This window comes from Glycine soja, chromosome 2, assembly GCF_004193775.1.
Source record: "Glycine soja cultivar W05 chromosome 2, ASM419377v2, whole genome shotgun sequence".
NCBI classification, from domain to species: domain Eukaryota; kingdom Viridiplantae; phylum Streptophyta; class Magnoliopsida; order Fabales; family Fabaceae; genus Glycine; species Glycine soja.
In genome coordinates this window covers 14725138-14741056 of record NC_041003.1, presented here as the reverse complement: position 1 = coordinate 14741056, position 15919 = coordinate 14725138, and the positions used below count along the sequence as shown (strand labels likewise).

At 33.5% G+C, this 15919-nt stretch overlaps 3 protein-coding genes across 4 annotated transcripts; 2 read left to right on the top strand and 1 right to left on the bottom strand.

Annotated features, from left to right (window-relative positions):
* The first annotated feature begins 373 nt into the window (after positions 1–373).
* Positions 374–4430, top strand: LOC114389619 (transcription factor UNE12-like). Its single transcript, XM_028350329.1, has 6 exons — positions 374–792; positions 1728–1847; positions 1982–2047; positions 2870–2935; positions 3519–3596; positions 3675–4430. Exons 1-6 carry the CDS (start codon positions 526–528, stop codon positions 3900–3902), a joined length of 825 nt encoding a protein of 274 aa, XP_028206130.1. The 5' UTR covers positions 374–525; the 3' UTR covers positions 3903–4430.
* Positions 4431–6599: 2169 nt separating this feature from the next.
* On the top strand, positions 6600–9078 carry LOC114389606 (protein OSB2, chloroplastic-like). 2 transcript variants are annotated; one of them, XM_028350317.1, is made up of 4 exons: positions 6600–7115; positions 7248–7341; positions 7407–7510; positions 8475–8609. In XM_028350317.1, exons 1-4 carry the CDS (start codon positions 6648–6650, stop codon positions 8499–8501), a joined length of 693 nt encoding a protein of 230 aa, XP_028206118.1. In that variant the 5' UTR covers positions 6600–6647; the 3' UTR covers positions 8502–8609. The 2 variants fall into 2 exon arrangements, with proteins under 2 accessions (XP_028206118.1, XP_028206112.1); XM_028350311.1 differs by lacking the exon at positions 8475–8609 and adding an exon at positions 8631–9078 and having other exon boundaries at positions 6601–7115.
* Positions 9079–14078: 5000 nt separating this feature from the next.
* Positions 14079–15676, bottom strand: LOC114389596 (auxin-induced protein 22D). Its single transcript, XM_028350300.1, has 4 exons — positions 15339–15676; positions 14895–15100; positions 14682–14781; positions 14079–14565 (listed from the first exon to the last, which is right to left on the bottom strand). Exons 1-4 carry the CDS (start codon positions 15566–15568, stop codon positions 14493–14495), a joined length of 609 nt encoding a protein of 202 aa, XP_028206101.1. The 5' UTR covers positions 15569–15676; the 3' UTR covers positions 14079–14492.
* Positions 15677–15919: the final 243 nt, after the last annotated feature.

The following is a 15919-nucleotide window of genomic DNA, read 5'->3' as shown; positions in this document are numbered from 1 at the left end:
ACAATTAAAAATACAATTTCAAGTCAAACGTTAGTTATTGAAGTAAAATTTCATTTTTAATTCAAGAATTAAGAAATATCAATATTAAGAAAAGAAATATGATATTCTTTCTTTTCATCAATGGATTGTTTGGTTGAAGAGATCAAATTAATATTTAAGAAGAAATTTTTAAAAAACATGGGTTTCATATTTTTTCCTTTATTTTAATTCAAACATTTTTTATTTTATTTTATCTCTTACACAACCAATGTTTGGTTGAGAGGAAGAAAAAAAAAAATTGTGTGGTGAATCCCACATTTCTTATATTTTATTTTTATTCTTTAAATGAAATACAAGATAATAAGGTTTGGTAGAAAAGAGAAGAGGATGGATCTTTTTATTTCCTTTCCTTAACCCCCTCCCTCTCTCCCTCTCAGTAGAAAACCCCAAACCCCAAACACATCATCATCTTTCATTCATTCCTTTCTATTTCTCCAGTTAGAACTCGTTTCCCTAACTCGGCCGAGTCCGCACCAGCGAGTCATCATGGCGAATCACCCCTCCCAAGCCTCCACCGACGACTTCCTTGACCAAATCCTCGGCCTCTCGACCTTCGCCTCCGCCGACGCCTCTCCGATGATGCTTCAGCTCAACTCCGGCGACGCCGCCACCCACCTAGCCTCCTTCCACGCGCCGCCCTACCAGCTCGGCCTCAGCCTGGACCAAGGTAAGGGACCCTTCCTCACGCCTGAGGACGCTTCTGGAAGCGGCAAGCGCTTCCGCGACGACGCCGTTGATACCAGACCTAACAACGTAACTTAATCATCTTTTCGTTTTTTTTTGTTTCCTTTCTTGCTCTTTTGAGATGTGATCATGTGTTATTGAGCTATTTGTTGAGTTCGATTTTTACGTGTTTTGTCCCATTTGTTGAGAAAATGGAAAGTTCCATTAGGCAAGGTTGGTCGCTTAGTCTTGCCCAATATAATAAAAATAAACATATTTTAGAATTGAATGGAATTAACGCACAAGCGCTGGGAATGGTACTCTGCTAATAATTAAATCTCCCAAGTGAGAAGAACTTATGGTCTTGTTTGAATAAACTTCTCTATGAAATAAGTTTCTTCATAGTTTATGCATAAGCCAATTTGTAGTTCTCTCATTTTAGTTTCTCCAAAAGCTGATTTTTAACTTATGCATAAACTAAAATTTCCTTATTTATTTCTATTATGAGTGCTTACGGAGAAGTTTATTCAAACATGGCCTTTTTGGCTTCCTTTTCGCATCAACAATTGCTCTTATTGAAATTATGTACTTCATGAGTGAATAATCCTGGTAAAACTTGACTTGGGGTATAACTTGGAGATAAGAATTCAAGTTGAAGATGTATGAATTCTGACTAGATATTTATGGACCGTGAGATAGGAAACCAATCTTTGGTCGTATCAGTAAAAGGCCGTTGTCTTTTAATGATTTTTTTTAACATTCCAGATTATGATATAGTGGAAATTAGGCTCTACTTAGGCCTTGACATTGGTACTTGGGGTTATTTTTTTCTGGTTTTTTTTTTTAATAAAAAAACTTAAACCATATAGGATGTGCTATATTTGGCTTCCACTAATCTTATGAATAAATGCTAACTTTTCACAAATTTTGTTATTATTTCTGCTTTTGGGAGTGCTTGGGGGGAAATAATGGTTGGTCAAAGACTTTTTTTTCTTTTCTCTAGCTTATGTATAACCATTTTGCAGGTTTTTGATGGGCAACCCATGCCTACAACTGTTCCTACTGCTCCACATCTACCAGCAGTGCGACCTAGAGTGCGGGCTAGAAGAGGACAGGCTACAGATCCACATAGTATAGCTGAAAGGGTGGGCACTGGATATTTCCAAGATTACAGACTTTCTTCTTGTTATGGTGCTTAATATTCTAAATTATGACAGAATCACATTATTTTTTTATTATATAATTTATTTTTATTTTTCATGTTTCCGTTTAATGACAGTTGCGCAGAGAGAGAATAGCAGAAAGAATCAGGGCTTTGCAAGAACTGGTCCCTAGTGTCAACAAGGTATTTAGCTTCTTGGACATGCCATTTTATTACTACATGTAGTTTGACACTTATCTATGGAACTTTGCTTTTCCCCCTTTCAAATGTGATTCCTAATGAGATAATGGATTGAATTGCATTGAATCTGAAGCGAGTGACCGCTGGACAGTATCAATGCAATGACTGGAATGAAGTGTTAATTTTTGGACTACTCTTATTTGGGATGTGTGTGTTTTTTCTTCCTTCTTTTGGGAAGAATAGCTAGAATATAGATTAAAAGATGGTTGATTTTTAATTGATGCTTAATATTTTTGTTTTTGCTTTTGTTTTCCTGTTAACTTGTGTTTAATAAGTCAAAAAACATAAGCCTCTACATGAAAGGTGATCCAGTTCTTGAGGCTTCAGATGTTTGGTAGTATGGGGCTCTATGTATAATTTTTTTTAATATCTTCCTCAAAGAATAATTTAATGCTAATTTATCGTGTTAGTGTTTAGAAAGCGGCCTACACATGGATCTACGTAATGCTCAAATCAGTTTTGAATAGAGTTTGTGCTCTTAATTAAAATCTCCTGATAGTCTTGTCTGACATGTTTTCTGTTTAACAATTCATGTTTGTTTATTACAATATAATTAATCCAGAAAAAGTGTTCTATCAAAGGGGTTATAAAAGAGGAAAACATTTGCATATGCTCTGATTAGGTGTGCTTCAATTTTAGAGAGTTCTTGAAGAAGTCTACTGTATTTCATGATGTATAAGATTTTATTACTTGTGATCTGCTGTATTTCTCTTGACCCTCTGGCATCATTTTTCCCCATTATTTCTGACATTATTATTTGTTCAGACAGATAGAGCTGCCATGCTGGACGAAATTGTGGATTATGTCAAGTTCTTGAGGCTTCAAGTGAAGGTTAATGCTTTGTGATCTGCATGGATTTCATATTTCATTTCATTTGATGTTTTTTCATATTAGGTCTCAATTGATAATTAATGGCAGCTTTTAGTTTGATTTGTGGTTTATTTTGTTAAACCCGTTAAGCTTTACCTTTCTGAATACTCGCCCTTTCAACCCGTGCTTGTCAACTCTAAGAGCCACTTTCGATGAGTACCCATTAGCCCTTGGATTTTATTCCTGAAGATTAGTGAATATCTAAATACAATCAAATGATGGAATCTTCACACTATTTTGTGCTATAGCTACTTAACTATTAACTATCCAATAACATCCAAGGGTCTCAACTGTGGACTGAATTGTTTCCCACCCATGGGAAGTCTGATTTTTAATATTTGTGATTGTGAATAGTAAAACCTATTTCTACAAGCACAGCAACCAGTTTCATTAATTTCTCTTTGACATGTGTGGGAGTACATATTGCTGTTTGCATATGAAAGTGACAGCAAGGCATTTCATAGGATCTGAATTTGTCAACAATATGAAACTAGTGCATAAAGACTTTCTATGACTGCTGAGTGCTGATTCATCTGCCTTTCAGGTTTTGAGCATGAGTAGAATTGGTGGAGCTGATGCAGTGGCACCACTGGTAACTGACATCCCATTATCGTCAGTCGAGGTAATTATTCTACCTAACGTATAGTCGGCACAAATTTGTTTCTCTCCAATTTATCAAATTTAGTATCTATCAATTCAGGAAGAAGGCGGTGAGGGAAGAAACCAGCCAGCTTGGGAGAAGTGCTCAAATGATGGCACAGAAAGACAGGTAGCCAAGCTTATGGAAGAAAATGTTGGTGCTGCCATGCAGTTTCTTCAATCAAAAGCACTCTGCATCATGCCCGTCTCACTAGCATCAGCAATATACCAGTCACAACCATCAGACACTTCTAGTATAGTTAAGCCTGAAATTAATCCTCCTTCATAGACAGACCTCTGGCACAGATGCACCATCCAGTGGTCCCATCAAGGGCTCACCTAACACACGTCTAGGACCCACACGAAATTTGTCTGTTTCAAACCCCCTTAATCTTAGTCATTGGTTCGCATCGAGTTGCATTCAAAGTAGGATGCCATAGTCTTCTCCTTTTTGTCGTTCTTTCAACTTTTGTCTAGACAGGGTTTGATGTCAATGCCCTTCAAAACACAAGCAAAACCCCCATCTTGATAAATTTCATGTAAAGGGAAAGAAATTGTCGAAGTTCACTTGATATGCTCTTCCTTTATGTGTCAATTGGTGGGGGTTAGTGGAACGTGATGGAAGCGCTTTTATGGTAGGGCTTGGTTTTTTGTAGTGGGCAGTGGGACCTTCTAAAAGGTTAGGGTGGTGTGTATATTTTTATTAGTGATGTAACTCTTAGAGAATTTGAAATGCAGAGGTGAAATGGATAATGGTTGCTTTAACAATGCAGTGTGTTGCTAGTCTACCAGAAAATGATATTGCTTTTGTTTTTTTGGGGTGTGCTTTAATTATTTATTTGAAAGTAATTTGGATTCCTTTTTTTAATGGAGGGAGAGATGGGATGGAAAGTAATGGTGCTATCTTAATCCAAATTGTTTCAATCAGTAAGCTACTTTGTTCAAATCTCATGTGACGGAAACTGTTGCTCTATACTCTGCGTATGAATATGAATAGAAACTGGATAGATTAAGTTTAGTCCGGGTTGATTTCTCGTTTTTAGTTTTAAAATTTTTACAAATTAAAATAAATAAAGAGTCAACTATTTTAAGTTTAGTCCGGGTTGATTTCTAAATATAAATAATATGATATAAGGAAAAGAAAAATAAAGAGAAATTATAAATGTTAATAAGATGTTTGAAGTTATTGAGCATCCAAATATCAATACTCCATAAATAAATAAGTTTGGGGGTTAAATGAAAGAATAATAACAATAAAGGACTAAAACAATGGTTTAGTCAAAGGAAAAATAAGTGTCAAAAGTTGACGATCGTGCATGATACCGAAAAAATGACAAAGCAGCGATATTTCGTGGGAATGACCTAATTTGTCTGGCTAAGGCCAATACTTCCTCACAGTGACTCTCAACTTACCAGACAACCCTAGTCCGAAAATAGTACTAATGGGACATATGGAGTATTAGTGATGTGAATTCATTAATCTAATTTAACCATAATCTCACACCCACAATTACATGTGCAACATTTGCCAAATCACTGGCATCGCTATAGTATTGTTTTCTCCTGGTATTTTATATTTTTTTACGTCTAATTAGTGAAGTTACACAAATTGATACGTTATGCTCTTCTAAAAATAACATTTTTTGTTTGAATTGTTTCATGCATGGTTTAAGAAATAATCTGTGAAATAATAATTCTAAAAATGTGACATTCATATTTTAATCCTTGCTCCGTCGCTAATCTTCCAATTAATTTCTTCACCAAATTTATCCCACACCGAAGTGATACCTCTTTAAAAATTAGATGTCGAGCTGACTTCCTTCAAAAAAATAAACCATCACCACATTTATATTTAGATTTTAAAACTACTAGTCTATGACCCACAGCTTATTTTGTGTTTTTCATTTTCTGAAAAAACAGCTTAATTATTTGTGTTAACACACATCCTTAAGCTAACTTTATCAAGAAAGCATCATTAATCTTTCTAGTAGAACACACTCCTTATGGACCTTCCATTTTGGGTTGAAAAAATACATCCCAACCGGGGGTATGAATTTTCCTCATGTCATTAGCCTCCCTTCAAAATAATCTCTTCCATTTCGTGTATGTTTGGATTAAGTTAGGAAAGTTCAAAAGTACTTTAACTTTAGAAATAACAATTTTTTTCTTCTCAATTTATGTATAGGAACGCACAATTTTACACTGAAACTTGTACAAATACTTCGATCCGTAATTATAAACCGAACATATATAGCCTTAGTTCATTGAATCACAAGTAACTAGAATGAGAAAAAAGAATCTCTATTTTCCCAAAACCAAAACCAGCACTCGATTTCCAACTGAAATTTCTAGAGAAATAAATCTTTAATTTTCCTTGCTAATTTATTGACCTGAACTTGAGAAAAAGTTATTGAGATAAGCTTGAATAACTTCCACTTGATGTATGCTATCCTATGCAAATTAAATATTGTAATGTAATCTGCAAAATGCAAATGCAAAAAAAAAAAAAAACTTTGGTTCCCCCTAAAATTTTGAACGAGTTTCAATTGGACATGATCAACTGTGAAAGTCTTTCTAGACATAACAGAGATAGGGTGATGGAGGATCCCCTTAACAATAATTATTTCCCTTAAAATATGAGAAAAGACAAACATGAAATTTACGAATATAACACTAGAGAAATTGTGCGACTTGCATAAAATTAGAGAATGCCTCAATTAAAAGGTGACAATAATACTTAATGAATGTAATTCAATTGCAACACGCTAAATTTATGAGAAATGGTCTGTGTTGGATTTCCACATTTTTGGAGAGTGACAAAAAAATTTTAAGTTTCACTAAACTGACATAGTCTTGTAGTCAGTTGAAAAAATAATTTATGGGGTCTCACTGGATTTAGTTTATTAGTCTACAAAACTGGGCTGCGACCAATGGGCCGAAGCCCAATCCGTTATGTCCGAAACCGATTACAAATTTCTAATAATTCCCTTATCTATCCTCGCTGTGGAAAGAACGAGCACACAGAGAAGGAAACATGGCGTTGGAGCAAGCAGTATCATCGTCATCAAGCACATTGAGGAACGTTCTCACCTTCCCCAAAACCCTAATTTCAAAACCCCAATTCCAAGTCGCTGCTTCTCCCTCATGGAAAACACAGCGGCGTTGGGGGAACTTGAAGTGCTCCATGACGACAACGCCATCATACCCTAAGCCCTCGGAGATTCCGTGGCAGAAGGAGCTCTGCAACTCCGTCAACCTCATCGGCAATGTCGCGGCCCCCGTCGAAATCAAACACCTCCCCTCCGGCAAGGTCGTCGCCTGGACCCGCCTCTACGTCAAGAAAAGCGCCACGCAATCATCGTCCATAAGCCTCACATTCTGGGACGACCTCGCTCATGTCGCGTCCCAGCATCTCCAGAAAGGTTACCAAATTCATGTCTCCGGTCGCCTCATAATCGACACGGTCGAAACCGAGGAAGGCAAAACCCAAACTTACTACAAGGTTTTTGTAACCGCCAATTTGTTAGGATTTAGGATTTAAGGTTTAGTGTTTAATTAGAAATAGATGTGCATTCTACATTGTGGCCGCTGAACATGCAGTTATGACTTGGTTTTGTTATTTGAATGTGGCCAGGTTGTTGCTCAACAGCTGAATTTCATTGAGAGGAATTTCTCTTCGGCGTCATCATCGCAGGGTCAAGAGTTCGATTTTGCGATGGCTGGTGGTGGTAAGTGATGTGTTCTGTGGAATGTTGTGTTCAACTTTGCTGAATATTTTTGCTTTTTGTTTCAGGTAGGAAAGTGAGCAATGCTGTGAATAGTACCGGTTCTGTGGTGGAATCGTGGAACGCGTTCTTTGCTAATCCAGGGGAGTGGTGGGACAACAGGAACAACAAGGTGAAGTGTTGATTAGTTCTGTGAATTTAGATATATTGCATATCTAACTGTACTGCTATCTTTTTGTGTTGTGCTGTTAAATGATTGTTTCAAATGTTTTCAAAACTGTTCGCCAACTACAAACAACTGCGTCGGCTCAAGGTGTTTGGGTTATCTGCGTCTTCAATTGTGTATGTGCATTTGTCTGCAATTTTCCACAATATAAAAGATCGTGGTGAAACTAGAATTGCAACCATAATTTAGAACTTTGGTTTCAAGTATTGTGTGCCTATTGATTATTGCTAATTTTCTGTTTTGTTTATGGAGTTACTTCTCTCTTTTAGATCAATATGATACCATTTCAACTTGCCTTTCAATGATTTCCCCCATTAAATTTTTTATTCACAAAAGTTTAGGAAAGGGTATGCTGCCCCATTCCATGGTTAGGGCATGTCATGTGCCTTGGCAAGGTCTTATAGTGGTACTTATAAATGACTTTAGTCATTGCTGTTCAATCATCTACCAGTTAAGCCAACATCATTGACCCTCCAAATTTCACTTTTCTGAGAACCAAGAAAAGTCTTTTATCCTAAGAGTAAAATTGGTAGGTATAACTTTTAAGGTTGTTATGGTCAAAGTCAATAAACTTATCATATATGGTAATTTGAAACTAGATGAGAGTATAAAAGTCTTTTACATTATCAGTACAAAGTACATGCGTTATTAACATGACTATGACACAATTTAACTGTACCCATTGGTTTGTTTGCCATTTGTCTTCGCCTGCATGAAACATATAGCCCAATGTGAAGGGAACAATCCCAAGACAATGCAGCTTGCATTATATTCAGCCAACAATTTATGTTAATGGATGTTGATCAATGTCTGAGTAATAATTCAATTATTCAAATAACATAATGTGATAATTACTTCATATTCATTCATGTTATTGTTACCTTAAGTTTCTTTCCTTGAATTAAAACAGAGAACTATCCTCTGGCTTTTTGTATAGCCATGTCTAGCCCAATTCATGATGACTGACGAATGAGATTTTCCACTCAAGTTACATCCTCCATGTTCTTTTAAAGCCCTTGTGTGAATTTTCTCATTCCTTATATCTTCAAATATGGAAAATTTACAGAGGAATCCAAAAGCTCCTGATTTCAAACACAAAGATACAGGGGAAGCTCTGTGGATAGAAGGCAGATACAGTCCGCCATGGGTCAAGTCTCAACTGGAAATACTAGACTCAAGAATGGGGTCTTTTGCTGGCCAAAATGCTAGGATGCCTGTAGGTATGGTAGCTGCAGATGAAATCGTGTCTTTCTAATCACTTATGCCAAATCTCGCCCATGTAATATTCAATTTCAACTGTGAAACTTCTTTGTACAGTTTGCATTTTGCCCGTAATTTTAAATTCTATACATGGCAGTACTGATAATGGTTAAGTTTGCTCTTGAGCTATAGTTAGTTAGTGATCAAGTGATTGTGTTGCATTCAGCATTCTCTATTCCTGTTGTTGTGCATTTACTGGAACCGATACAACACTAAAAACTATTCAGTCTAAATGAGCCATGACAAGGTCAACATTTTAGTCTTGTTGTTCTTCTAAGTTTCGATAATAACTTGACTGTTTAAATAAATTAACAATATTCAACAAATGACTCACAACTCATTTAATAAGAATTGATTTATCTTGAAATTTGAATGTTTGATAGGAACCATTTTTCAAGTTCAAATTTGGTTTGATTTAAGGTTGTGAACAGTTCAGTTCAATTTTTTTTAGCTCGAATTGTATGTATTAATAATAGTTAGTATTTAGATTTAGTACTCTTTATAATTTTAATAATAAGTATAATTTTGTTAGAAAATTAATGATATAGATTCAACAAAAATAAAAATAAAATATTCAGTTTATGTTTAACTTCATTGGTTTATGAACTAAGTTCAAAGATAAGTATAAGGACTTGATTGTATAACTTTTTATCTGTGTTGGTTTAGTTCATTGTCAATTCTGTTTTCAGACACCTAACTAAACATGCTAGAAGCGTGTAGGCCTTTTCCTCAACTTTGCACAAGCTGTGCTTCTCTTGTATCCTTCACAATTTTAAAAACTCAAACACATCATTGATTCAATTTTGCTCAACTTTTTCCTAAAAGGAACCTCAACTTTGCACAAGCTGTGTAGTAGCCAGCTTTTCCGTATAATATATATTTAAAAGTAATCTTAATTTTCGGAACACACTTTCTGTTCATCTTAGTTTTTCCTTCTACGGTTCTACCTCTTGTAACCGCAGTTGTGATTCCTTTCCCAGTTATTTTCCCACCGTGCTTCTGCTTTGCGATAATATTGTTGGCCATTTCTCCGTCAATTTCCTCTTGCAACTTGCTTCTTTCTTCTACTATCAGTGTTTAACTTCTTCAATTTTCAACCCTAATTGTCCTTTTTCATTGTGATTTGTTTGGTATTTTAAATTGGTTCATACTACTTCATGTGCATAATCAACCTAACAAGTTGCTAGAAACCGCTTCATTGTTCAAATTCAACAGATCCTATAAAAAAAAATTAATAGGCTAAATTGCAATATTAGTCTCCTTTTAATTTCTGTGATTTTGGTCTGGTTTTTTTCCTGCAATTTTAGTTTTCAGATTTTAAAAAATCTGTAATTTTAATTCAATCTTCAACTTTACATATATTTACATTTTAATCAATTAAATTATTTTTTATTTATTAAATATTAATTTTCATCTCATTACAATATTGACACATCATTAATCAAAAATTAAATTAAATGATCTATGTATGCAAAATTAAAAATTAGACCAAAATTATAATTTTTAAAATTTGGAGACTAAAATTGCTAGAATAAAAATAGGAGGACCAAAACCGTTAATCAAGAATTAAAGGGTGACTAAAATTATAATTTATCATTTTTAATACTATTTTACAACTTTATTTTTAAAAATATATTCCTACCAAATTATTTGACATGTCAATAATATTAAGTCTATTTGGAAATTTTTTTCCATAAATACTTATAGAAAATAAAAAAGTCTAAAAGCTGAAATTAGATTATGTATAAATTAATTTATAGAAATTGATATATTAACTTCCCTAAAAGTTGGTTTATAATTTATTCATAAGTTAACTTGAGCTTATGAAAAAAAAACTTATTTCATTTTTACTTCTGGCATTTTTTTTAACTAAGTGGTCATGAAGAAGTATACATTGTTTACAATTTCAATAAATTATTAAAAATATTTTTGAATGATGAGTAGGACTTATGACTTCGTTAAATTTATGCAATTTATCATGGGTTATGGAATATAATGATGGTTGACTGCTATGTTTTTCAATTTTTCAACTTTTACCATTAATCACCTAAATATTTACCCTATATATATATATATATATATATATATATATATATATATATATATATGAAGTCTCCTTATATTTTAGTAAAATTGTTTCAACAAGTAACTTATACTTTTTGTTTAAAAGACTTATTCAATCCTTAAAAAAAGACTTGTTCAATCACTAGTACAAATAAATAATTTTGTACAATCTTATTCACTTACTCGATCGTAATAACTTATAATACAAAATTAATCATATTTATGCATCTGCTTAATTAGCATGTGTCACATGAATATATGTTATTATGTTGGGGGAAAAAATAAAAATAACTCAGCAGTGTGTTAATCTATTGCTGTCACAGACCACAGTTTGTGCCAATGTCACAAAAACAGTTTCGTACAAATTAGCATTTCTGTTGTAATTATTACTTGTTGAAACTTGTTCAAAGCCCAAAATGACGGGTAGTTACAAAGAAAATGAGACAGGTTGAAATCTTACATAAGTAAAAGTAATCCTCTTTTAAAAATTAGTTTTATAAGATTGAGTTAAAATACAAATTACTACAAAATCCTTTCTACTTTATTATAAAGCAGAAGAAACTAATTAAGACGCATATCAAAGAGAAGATTTGACTAATTGCTACTGCAAAATTTGTTGGCTAATGGAGCTGATATATAACAGTAATGGAATTGTGAAGGTAATTGTCGGTGATAGTTAGGCTGGCCAAACTCTCAATTCGTAGACAGTGACACACACACCAACTTGCTGCATAAATGAATAAGATTCTTGGAGGAAAAGATGCTAGCTAATTGATCAAGTTAATTAAATCAAGCGTCTACGTCATGGAACTGGCGAAAATGGCAGAATCCTATGGCACCACACAAGCTAGCAATTAAAGCAAGTTTATCGGATAAGGATTCCTGTATAGTGTATCTTCTTTACTTTTTATGAGTAAATGACGTAACCATGACTGCCAACTACGAAAGATCCTATGCTCCTGTTAATATTGCAATGCCACAGGTATGGACACTGCCCCACCACAACACTGAGTGAGTTTTGAACTCAATCATCTTTTCAGCAATAATTTGATCTCACAGTGCACATGCACACCCAAACTCTATATATGATCATGTCTTTTTAGAAAATTAAACCTGCTTTCTTTGTTTGCCCAACTTTTGCATATATTTACCACTTCATCACGTGCACTAATATAACTTCTAAGAGTTCTAACAGTATTGTAAATTCACGCAGATCTTAGTTCATCTTAATTAGGTTGAAATTATAAGTACTAGTAAGAAAAAAAAAGATGTTTTAACTGAACAACTTCATCAAATGAATTATTGTTAATAGCAACAGCCAGATCCCGGCCCGGAGGGCTAGTAAGATCTTAGTTATTAAGTATCTTCTAGAAACAAGTATGAGAGAAAACTGTCACCATATTTGATGACAGTTGTGTTATATTGGAAATTTGGAATAAACCACATTAATTTGCTTTCTTGGTATTATTCTCTATTGTAAGTAATTTCTAAATAATAATGCTATATAAATATTTTTTCGTGATATTGAATAATTATTAGTTTGGTTTTAAGTCGATAATATATTTGATTAATTTTTAGAGACCAACTTAAAATATATTTTTTACTATTTGGGCACTAATAGTTTATAATATTTGGTAGATTATTTATATTTGTTTTTCTTATTTTCGAAAATAGGAAGTATTTAGTAGAGATAATATTAATTAATTTAAGGATGAAATTTGTGATTTACTATGAGTTTAAATATGTTTATAGTTCTTATAATTTAATATTTTTTTTTTGTTTTTTTTAAATTATTTTTTTAGTCCTTATAATTTATGATTATTTTATTTTTCATTCTTATAGTATTTTAAATAATATTTTTTAATCATTCAAAATACAATCTAAGGATTAGAAATATAAACATAATTTATAATAATTAAAAATAAAATAATAATTTTACAGGACGAAAATTAAAAAAATATTAAATTGTAAAGACTTAAAATTTATTTAAACACTTATTATGTCATATATGTATTCCGATCCACACGTTGGAAGAGAATTAAAAAATACTAGTGCATACTAAAATAAAAAACAGTGGAGTCTTTCACTTGATCACATTTTTTCTTCTCATGTCGAATAAAATTTTCAGAGTAAAAATGATTGATGCCTACATTTGCTGTCTTTATCTTTTTCAATAATCTTTATAAAATCTCACAGTCGGGAAATTGATCTGTTATCTCCCTTACAAATTATAACAGACAATTCTATTGGAACAAGAATTTGATATACATTATTAAAACATCACAGTATATTAATATATGATGTATTCTACTACAAATTCACAATTTTCATACTAATATAATACTGCAATGGTAAAACTTCTGTGAAACAAAGTACTACATGCTCACACCACTAAGATTTTCTTCTGTTAGTACATGATATTTATTTTTACAGTGTATTAAAATGCTTCAATTTATGAGTCTATCTCTTATCCGTGATTCCGTGATTTTGTAGAAATATGCTAATACTCCATTGAACCCTCTGATTGGATGCTGGCTCGGAGTACTTTTTTATGCATTAAACCTATATATGGATCCATAATCAGTTGTTTAATATAGAACACTAACTTTATTATTCATCCTCAAAATTCTTTAAAATATGGATACACTTTCTGTAGCTGAATTAGAAGAAATTCCAAATCTTACAGAACATAAAATCCTGAAATATGAATTTATAATTTGGTTGAAAATTTACGAGGACTTTAAACTAATATTATACGCGAACAGAGCATGAGTTACTATTTAGTTCTTCTAAAATATAGTGCGTAAAGCGGAAAAAAAAGGGATGTATTTATACTTCCTTTGCTTATATTTAAAATGAATTAATTAAGTTTCCAACTTATTTTAACTTAAATCGAGAGTTATTACAGTTGTTTGTACTTTTTCTCTTCATACCTTCTTTGACTTTATAGGAATTAAATTCAGAATTGTCATATTCTTACGAGACGACCCTTGTTCAAAAACGGGTGGCCTTACCCTATTTGATCTATTATTAATTGTTTAAGTGGGTAATCAAAGATCATCCTGAAACAGAATAATTGGCATCAAAATTACGAAACATGCATCAAATAAAATATGCCGTAATCAACACTTAAAATCAAGTAGAAAAATAGATTAGATCAAATCAAATGAAAAAGAAGAGAAGTAAGAAAGAAACAAAGAATTGAAGTTCCTACTTCTTGATCCCTTTGTATATATATTTTGTACGTAACCAGACACATGAGAATAGTGTTTTTTTTTCCTTTGCTTTTATTCGATCTCTTCTCATTTCATTACAGTTTTCAATTCTGGTTTAGGCTTTGAGAATTTGGAATAGTGTTTTAAGCAGGTCTAAAAAGTCACCTAGCTTTTGAAATAAACAAATAAAGGAAAAATAAAACCGTGTATGTGCATCTCTCTTTTCAATAAGCTAATTTATATGACCATTCACAGAGGCCAAGTGCTAGCTAGCTAGCTAGCTTGCATGTTCCAAACAGAAGAAATTCCAATGGATGACGTCACGGTAAATTGCTTTGCTCCATGTTTTGGATATGGGTATGCATGATGGTCCTGCTTTGGTTTTTGGGTCAAAAACAACCCAACCCCTTTGCTTCTGATCCTTTCATAATTCTCAGCCTCTTGCAGGATGACACAAACATGCTGCAATATTTAACATAAGCTTAGCAAAAACATAACCTTTTAAGATGGATATTAAAATAACAACAAATAATTACTACTAGTTAATTCAAAGAACAGATTTAGGAGAAGAAACTTACTTCCATGGAACATCTCCAACCAGCATCCAATCCCCATCCTTGTCTTCATAAGTTGGAGCATATTCAGATCCATTATACCCTTCCCTTTCCGAATATTGACCTGGATCACAAGCATTTACAACTTTATTCTTCTTTTCAACATACACACATATATGCCAAATCGTAACAAGCCAAAAAAAAAAAGATCATCTTAAACTTGTTCTAGGTTCTTACCAAATGTGCACTTGAACATGTTTTCCAAGGCCTTGAGGAGTTCTGGGTAGCTCTTGTAAACCTTTAGATCTATCTTCCTCAAGTAAGGTGCACCTTCCATGCTAACTTTCACGTACATCCCAGCCCCTTCAGCCTGTTCTTCTTTCTTTTGTTGTAGACTATTCTTCCTATATGATCGAACCGGTGGCCATCCCACTACTTGTGCCCTACATATACATGCCAATATTTTCATTATTCATTGTTGTAAAGTTTAATCATAATTCATATCAAACTCATGCATATTTCTAAACATGTAATTAACACGTATCTCTTTTCTTTATCTTTTTTATTTTCGTTGGATTATATCATCTATTATATCTATGTTTTTTTCTTTTATCTCTGGCACCATTTTGGAAAATTAAAAGGATATGTGTATATATATATATATATATATATCACACTTACTTTGCAGGTGGCACAACGTTGTCTTGGTCATCACTTGTGATATCAGAACCATCAGAAGAATTCATGTTGCCCTTGCTTATGCACTCTTCTTCACTTGCTTCTGGTGAAGATCTCTTGTTGCTTCTAACAGCAGAACGTTTCTCAGGCTCATCGCTTCCAGGCAACCCCAACCTCAACTCTGTAGCCTCGAGATTAAGCTCTTTTCCGTACTTTCCCAATGAATTCTCCATTTCTTGTTGAACAATTTCAAGTTAATCAAAACTCTGTTGAATTTCTTGGGGGAGAGAGAGAGAGATATGAATAATAATGTGAGAATTGAGAAATGAGATGCAAGGCTAGTGGGTGGCTCGTTAAGTTTTATAGCAACAATAGTGTGGGACAATATCTAGGTGACTTATTCTCATGGGTGCAAGAATTTTACACACAAATCATGAAGCGCGAACCGACCACTTTCGCCTGTGACACGCGCCTTTTCACGGACCAATCAGACTCCGACACAGAAACGCGGTAGTCTTTCGTTGTGGGGCCCGCACCACACGGTTGAAGGACCGCGTGACGTGGGGTTTCCGAAAGACATATAA